We start from the raw sequence: 8,413 nt of genomic DNA on the forward strand, positions 1-8,413 counted from the left end.
AATAATTTGTTTGATTGTAATTAAGCCCAATGCTACACAATGGGCTATCTGTGCTCTGCCCACCACGGGTATCGATACCCGGATTCTAGCGTTGTAAGTCCGCAGACACACCGCTGTACCACTAGGGGGCGGAAAATGATTTATATGTTTCATTTTACAGTTTCTTTATTCACCAAAGTCCCAATCAAAACATCTATTGATTGTTTATAAAAGAAATTAAAAGAAAAAAAAACATTTTTTTTGGTTAATAATACGTGACTATGGGATTTTATTGTCACTGTTATTGTGTGATTTTTATACAAATTAATTCGAAATAAGTTTACTCTGACACCAGAAACTTGGATATGCTGATGACATCATTATGATATGGTGTCATGGTAAAGAAACTTTAACAAAATTTGGTGATTATCTAAAAGGTTTAGACTTCTACTAAATTTCCACATGTGGTTGAAGTGAACAAGCTTACATACGGGTTAAAGAAATGGTCAAACATGTTAAAGAAATGGACATACGTGTTAAAGAAATGGATTAATGTGTTAAAGAAATGGACAAATGTGTTAAAGAAATTGACAAATGTGTTAAAGAAATGGGTAAACATGTTAAAGAAATGGGTAAACATGTTAAAGAAATGGGTAAACCTGTTAAAAAATGGACAAATGTGTTAAAGAAATTGACAAATGTGTTAAAGAAATGGGTAAACATGTTAAAGAAATGTGTAAACCTGTTAAAAAATGGACAAACGTGTTAAAGAAATTGACAAATGTGTTAAAGAAATGGGTAAACATGTTAAAGAAATGGACAAACGTATTAAAGAAATGGGTAAACGTGTTAAAAAATGGACAAACGTGTTAAAGAAATGGGTAAACGTGTTAAAGAAATGGACTAATGTGTTAAAAAATGGGCTAATGTGTTAAAGAAATGGACAAACATGTTAAAGAAATGGACAAACATGTTAAAGAAATGGGTAAACGTGTTAAAGAAATGGACAAACATGTTAAAGAAATGGACAAACATGTTAAAGAAATGGGTAAATGTGTTAAAGAAATGGACAAACGTGTTAAAGAAATGGACAATCGTAAATGAGTACAATTTATTTGTAAACCTTTTTCTGCGATCATGTCATCAAATCACCAATCGAAAGTTAATAAAATATCAGCTATTTCTATGTGTATAGATCTAATAAAGAGTTAAGTATTATTGTTGAAACACGTTCCAGTTGATCAAAGTATTTACCCAGATATTCATTGATAGGGCAGCAAAGGAATTTATGAAACAAACTTTCACAACAGTAATTTCATGAAAGTATTTGAGTAAACTAAAAAAAAAAAAAGAACAGTTAACTTGGCTCTACCTTTTATCTTGTAAAGTTCTTGATAAATTTTCGTTAAAAAATTTTAACCCTATATATAAACCCATAAATAAAGTTATTCAATTATTAAATAAAAGCTGTGGATAAAGCAAGTATAATGGATAAAATAACAGACTATTAGGCCAGACTAATACGAAGTTAAAATATATATGGTGAATAAACACGAGTAGAAAAATAACATATTTCCCCATTAGTCAAAGATGTTAGCACAACACAAAATATAATCCATTGAAACAGAATTTATTTCATTAGCTCAACCTCAGAAATGACGTTACCACAAATATTTGTGAATCTTGGATATAATTAGATATAAGAAAAAATAATGTATTAAACAAGGATGAGGGGATTAATGGGGAGGAGGATGAGGGGATAATATGATCTCTAAAAAAAAAACATATAAATTAGCATATCATGATTAAACAGAGGATATAAACAGTGTAATGTTCTTATGATTTACACTCCTGAAGATGATCTGTTGAAGCATCTAAACATATAAAGGTAGAAAAACAAAATGACTGTTACAATCTAACAAAGTTTTACTTAAACTGGCTACATGACCTCGGCTAGTACCTAAAAAAATTGGTTAAAATATCTCTTATAATTATCTGGAGATATTTAAATTTTATCTGGAGGGTAAAGGTCATTTTTTTTCTTCTAACTTTATTATCAAAAGGTGTCAACCATTTCAGTATATATACGTAAAGTGTATTTGAGACTGTAGGTCAGAACGGAACTCAACCAACAATGGAAACTATTCCAAGAACATCATCATCAATAAGCAGACAAAATAAATGTACCAACTCCAGTCAAGTGAATTACTTAGAATTTCTTTTTTTTTTTGTACAATCCTTGAAAATATACATGTGGCAAGAAACGCAGAATTCAACAATACATAAATACATCCTAATTATACATCAAATAGAGTATACGCCACATCATTTACAATACATGTTCAAATACTGAGTTCTAACAGCCCACAATTCCATTAATAAAGTACGTTTTTATCCTTGACGTTCAGTGTAGAAAAAGGAATATATATTTCAATTTTAATCATATAATTCATATTAAGTAACGAAAAACAAGAAAAATTTACCAGGTATTAAAATATTCTATAAAACTTCAGGTGTTACTTTCCACATGAGAAACCCAAATTAACATTTTTCAGTATATATATATATATACTTAAGATAATATAAAAATATCCTCAAACACAGTCTTTCACTATTATTTCTATTTTTGAAAAAGAAAAAAAAAATACGTTTGTTACTAAATGGGTAACCATCAATTATTTTTTTTTTCATCAATCTAAAATTTTTTAACAGTCCAATAAAAAAAAAAAAAATACAGCAATCCGAATGATATTTTTGGCTAGTCAACCTGCAATATTTCAACTGCATTCCTGCATTAAGGAAAATTTGCTTATAATCAAAAACAGAGAAATCTTAGCAGGGTAGAGAGTTATTTACACTCTTGTACAAATGTCAACATAAAAACATACAAGAAATGGTCAAGATAGTTTTGTGCAGTTTGAAAAAATGAAGAAACCTGAACAGAGGTTGAAAACGAAGATTTAATTTTAAAAACAAGATGACGAGGAACCCACTTTGAGACTAATAACGCTTGGAGACGGCTTGAATGGGTAATGAAGAAAAACTTTATACAAGTTCAATATAACAGCAAATGTACAATGTTTCGACATTGTACCTGATGATGACAAAACCTCGTCGAAACGTTGTACATTTGCTGTTAGGTTAAACTTGTATTAAAGTTTTTCTTCATTACCCATTCAAGCCGTCTCCGAGCGTTATTACCCTTCCTTAGATGTAGATGACTAACCTCAAACTGTTCAAAATTCTATGAACAAGAGAAAACTTATTGGCCAAACAATTGGGTATGTGATAATAATAAGTACAATGCATATAACTATCAAACATTAATAGATTTAGTTTAGGCAAACACATCGAGAAAAGGCGTTAGTCTCAAACAGAAAATACGAGTCCTACAATCTGATTAATTTGATGTTGGTGTTTTCGAAAATTCTCAGGAATATCATAAGCTGTTGCATTTTTTTTTTTTGTTTTTTGTACAGTTACGGCTACAGAGGTTTACAGTATTAACTTTTAAAAATAGAGCCTGTTTCTCTGTACTGTGCTTAATCTATTTTCAAATCACAATACGGCATTGAGCAAGAGACACAACTATTCTATTTAGCAGAATACGGGTATAAACGTACGTAAAAAACGAATAGATTTTAAAATCTTCCTTTAAACACACGATTAATACACTCCATTCATGGTAAATATAAACGATACCAGTGTCCTTTATATAAACTAACTGAGTAAACTTTGTTCTACCAGAAACAAAAAAACCTGAACACTGAAATAAAAAATATGTACGGGTGGAACACTGTTTGAAAGATACAGTTTTACATAGTTTCGAATTCCTTTTACATCTCTTTGTTTATCACAATGATAATATAATAATTTGGTGAAAATGGAATCACTATGATCAACTCCCCTACATTGTCTTCTCTTGTTTTACAACCTGTTGAGCGGCAGCAGGTTGGCTGGTTTCTTGCTGTTGTAAAAGCTGGCTTCTCTTTCTGGTGTAATGCTGCCAATGTAATAGTTGTTGGTCGTCAATGAACTTAGCACACTGACTGCTGGCTATTTCTCGGCTGAAATGTTCGTACTGAAGAAGCTCCAGGAAGTACAAGCACATGGGATACCTATACAGTTTTAAACACCTTAGAAAGTGTATATGCCTTATTTGTTTCTATACTTTTACCTCTTTAATACTTTAATCATAAAGATGTAAAAAATATAAGATCTTAGTTAGCATCAATACAGGAATTTCTGATGACAAGAGTACGCGTGAATGCTCAGTAGTTTTATCTTCATTAAAAAATTGAAAACTGATCTGATTAACTTTTTTCAATCCTTTTAACTACAAGTCAAACCTAGTCTCAACTTATTACACATAAAAACACAAGTACTGTATTACATTACACGACTTGCGTATACAACATATTATTTCAAAGACAGACATTTTGTGATGTCAAAATAACATGTATTGTTTCTTTATTTACTAAAACAAAAAAAGGCTTACTTCAAATACTTGGCATATTCTGGTTTTTTCCAGTACTGGAGATATTTTATGTAGTTGTTAAACACCTTATCTTTCAGATATCCTCGCTGAGCCAAAACTGAAATCAAGAAACAAATCTAGTTATTTAAGAGCACGGTACAGTCCTTTCTTGTATAATTCTGTTTTAGACATAGAAACTAAGAGGTTAATAAAATGTGATGAAAAAAAGAAATTTTGTGAAATTCTGAACAAAGATTCTGTTATATCCGCTTTAATTTTTCAACAAAGAGAAACGAACGTTGAAATTATGAGCATCAAAAAAACTACCGAAACCCCCTCTATTAAATCGTAAAAATTGTTAGAAACTTACCACCCCGATAAATCAGGTCTGTAGAAACAGAAAAAAATAGAACTTCTAAACAAAAGCAAAGAAGAGCGCATGGTAACATATCAACCTCATTATATTTGCTATATCCATTGCCGATAAGGCCTTTCGTCCAATACTGGGGTTCTTGAGGCCAGCTGAGATACAACAGACATAGTTGTGGTTGAGATGGCTATTATGAAAATGCTTAAAAAACTATTAATGTGGATAATGGTAAAGGGTAATCTTTAGCGGTTTTATTTATGTTACCACATATGAGAATCAAGGTAAGAATTTTAACGCAATATTATTCATTTAATAATATACGATCATTAACTCTGTATTTCCACATTAGGTGTTTTTACAGTAGGAAGTTTGTAAACGAGAGTGAACTTGTGAATCTGAATACAACCACGAGTCTGACCTGGTTTTAACTCTGTATTTCCACATAAGGTGTTTTTACAGTAGGAAGTTCGTAAACGAGAGTGAACTTGTAAATCTGAATACAACCACGAGTCTGACCTGGTTTACACAGAACGATTAGATACTTAGTAGTTAGTAGAATCAACAAGAACGTTATATTTTATGGACCACAGCATTTTAACTCCAACATATTCAAAAATGAAAACAGATTAAAAAAAATTACAAAAATAAAATCAACAGATACTGTAAGAACTGCTTCCCCGCAATTCAATTTTATTTTTGGTCAAGGATAAGAATAATAACATAACATTTACTAAACCATACCAGAGAGAACCAAAATATTGTTTGCAGTTGAGATGAAAGCTACACAATGGGCTACCTGTGTTGTGCCCACCATGGGTATCAAAACCCAGTTTTTACTGTAGCCCTGGTTGGCAAGCCAAAGTAAGAAGAGAATACTGAAAAGAGAATAACAGTAACTAAAAAATACAAGTCCCTTGGAGATTTAGAATTAAAATTTTCCTACAACAAAAATAATCATACAAAGTGATCCAATGATTAGAGGTAAGCTTTACCAACCAGATTACTATTTCAAAAAATGGTTCACTTACAGTTTAGGTAATTTGGGTTCGCCAGACACTGTACAAACTCTAATTCAATTTGAAATCGCATCTTCAGCTGGTCTTCACCTTCTGGAAACAACAAAAAGACATTTGTTAATTCAATCAAGACTTGACATAAATAAATCTGTTTAAAAATAAACGAAAACACTAAGTTTTGGCCACTACGGACGTCACCAGAACTATCTCTTACTTGCTGTTTGTATTAGGCCATAAATAATTTATATCTAAATCATAGGTATATCTGTATGTTGCAGCTTTCTTCGGGTCAAGGTTTATGTGAGTGACAAATGATTAATTAAGTTTCCGTTGTTATAACTACAACATAACATAGCATATAAAAGCTCCAATTTTTAAAGTAACATTTAATGGTATGTTCTAATTTAACATGTTTAGTCTCAAAATTTACTTTCATCAATCAACATCATCTGCCACCGTGCTAGTTGAGGTGTTTGCCCTTACATAAAGAAAACAGCCATAACTGATAGATGCAAAATATAAATCCATACCATCATTTTGCACAGATTTCTTACTGTAAATTATCAAACATAGTTTAGCTAAAAGTTGTATATTATTTTAGTAGCTTCAAATTTATTCATTTGTTAAGTACTACTACAAAAACCTTGGAATTCGGTTATTTTTCATTTCTAGGTCTTTTTATTACTAAATATTTAAAATTGAACTCGAGCATTTCATTCTTTCGAGTTCATTTGGAATTAAAACAACTTTTTAAACACATAAATAATTTTCATCCATAAAACATGCCTGTTAACCTAAAATATTTGACTACAAATAAATGCTGTGTTGTTTCAGATGTCTTGAATGACTTTAAAAGATACCTACATACAGTCCATGTATTCATTTGATTGTAATGACCTGTTTGCGATTCAGATTACTTAACACTACCGGAAGCACGAGGTAGACCGTAAAAGTACTGAAAATTCAACAGATAACACCCACTGGCCTAATTCTGTTCAACCAAAGTTGATCTTTTTATAACACAGTGCGTAGAATATAATTTTCTTGTCAATTAACATGTGTACACATTGTAATTGTCTGGATTTTTTTTATACTATGCCCATAGTTGCATTTTTTTAAATCATAAACTACAATACATTTAAATAAATAATTTTTGAAGAGATTGACTTGGCTCACACCTGATGGGTTTTACTGTATATTCAATAAAACAAAATATAGAATTGTTGAAAAATTCTTAAATCAGAAATAGTGAAAACTTGACTTTTTATGAAAGTAGATTTAACCTGTCTTCCTTTTTATATAACAGCATAATACATGCTACAAAAATACATTTCCATACTTAAGCAAAATATTGAAAAAAAAAAGTAAAAATAAAAAAACTCTCAAGACACACCAGTTTTATTTCTTTTGAATTATCAAAGACTAAAATTTTGATAGAACTTTGCTCCCATAAAACCCCTGTGCCTAACATTATCCATGAGCTTCCCCTCCCCAATGGGAAGGTGTCTGAACTCCACCCCTCCCTCTACTTTCTCCTGCTCTAAACTTTAGTGACCTTTCTATTTTTTTATTATAATAATTAAGTTAATATTATAGTAAATCACTTTTTTTTTCTAACTACTTCCTCAAACAATCCAACATTTGTTGCCGAAAACATATTATCCAGTAAACTGTAAAGTATGGTGAATTAAGAATTCTAGATGTACATAAAGCAAAAAGTCAGATCCTGAGCATACGTTTTGGTATAAAACCAGTAAAGTAGAAATTAGAGCCTAAGACAAAGTTGATTTAAGCTGAAAATGACAGGTAAATTATAAACCTGTTTCGTCAAATAAGTACATAACGTTAGCCTTGCCACACACACACACACAAAAACCTTTACTGTTAAACTTCATAAAGTATTTGAGGTTATTAAGTCACTACTGTGTAATTTAAAAGTTCCCCAATCTTAGAAATCTTGCTAATGATAATTCAAAAAGAATTGTGTGGTAACACTAACAACAACATACACCGATACACATACAGGACTCTGTAAAATTGTAATACCGAAAGTGAGCGTAATAATTTATAATTTTTTGTTACAATCTCCCAAACCAGCAATCAGTTGTTCATGGTATTACAATAATATTTATTACCTACATTAATTTCGATAGCATTCCAGATATTTAAATGAATATAATAAGTTACCTTTCGAATTCATTTTAGCTCATTCACTTTACCTTCGTCTGAAACACATTCAAAGAGGGCGTCATGAACGTTCCTTAGTTATTAAATGTTAAATAAAAATCCAGAAGGAAAAATGCAATACCACCGGATTGTGTGAAAATTTCTTTATCTGAATGTCGTTTCAGTTTACTTTTTGGTTGTTTTAAGCGTAAAGCTGCAACTAGGTTATCTGTGAAATATCCACCATACCTATCGAACCCAGAATGTTAAATCCTCAAACTCATCACTGAGCCAACAGAAAGTGGGGATTAAAAATGTTAGCAGTATTAGATGTATTTTATAGCGGTTTGGTTTGTTCTGAATTTCGTGCAAAGCTATAGGAGGGCTATATATGCTAGCCGTCTC

At 30.9% G+C, this 8,413-nt stretch overlaps 1 protein-coding gene across 1 annotated transcript; it reads right to left on the reverse strand.

The window, feature by feature from the left end:
* Window positions 1-1,076: 1,076 nt before the first annotated feature.
* On the reverse strand, window positions 1,077-8,086 carry LOC106471047 (mediator of RNA polymerase II transcription subunit 31-A-like). Its single transcript, XM_013931631.2, has 4 exons — window positions 8,030-8,086; window positions 5,855-5,935; window positions 4,478-4,574; window positions 1,077-4,097 (listed from the first exon to the last, which is right to left on the reverse strand). Exons 1-4 carry the CDS (start codon window positions 8,040-8,042, stop codon window positions 3,887-3,889), a joined length of 402 nt encoding a protein of 133 aa, XP_013787085.1. The 5' UTR covers window positions 8,043-8,086; the 3' UTR covers window positions 1,077-3,886.
* Between the last annotated feature and the right edge of the window lie 327 nt (window positions 8,087-8,413).

This window comes from Limulus polyphemus, unplaced genomic scaffold, assembly GCF_000517525.1.
Source record: "Limulus polyphemus unplaced genomic scaffold, Limulus_polyphemus-2.1.2 Scaffold4369, whole genome shotgun sequence".
Lineage (NCBI taxonomy): Eukaryota > Metazoa > Arthropoda > Merostomata > Xiphosura > Limulidae > Limulus > Limulus polyphemus.

Bases quoted from the DNA above. Each gene is read 5' to 3' on its own strand.
- LOC106471047 (XM_013931631.2), bottom strand. The intron at 4,575-5,854 runs GTAAGTGAACCA...TCTTGATTTCAG, and splicing joins GAACCCAAATTACCTAAACT to TTTTGGCTCAGCGAGGATAT. The intron at 4,098-4,477 runs GTAAGCCTTTTT...AAAACTGTATAG, and splicing joins GAATATGCCAAGTATTTGAA to GTATCCCATGTGCTTGTACT.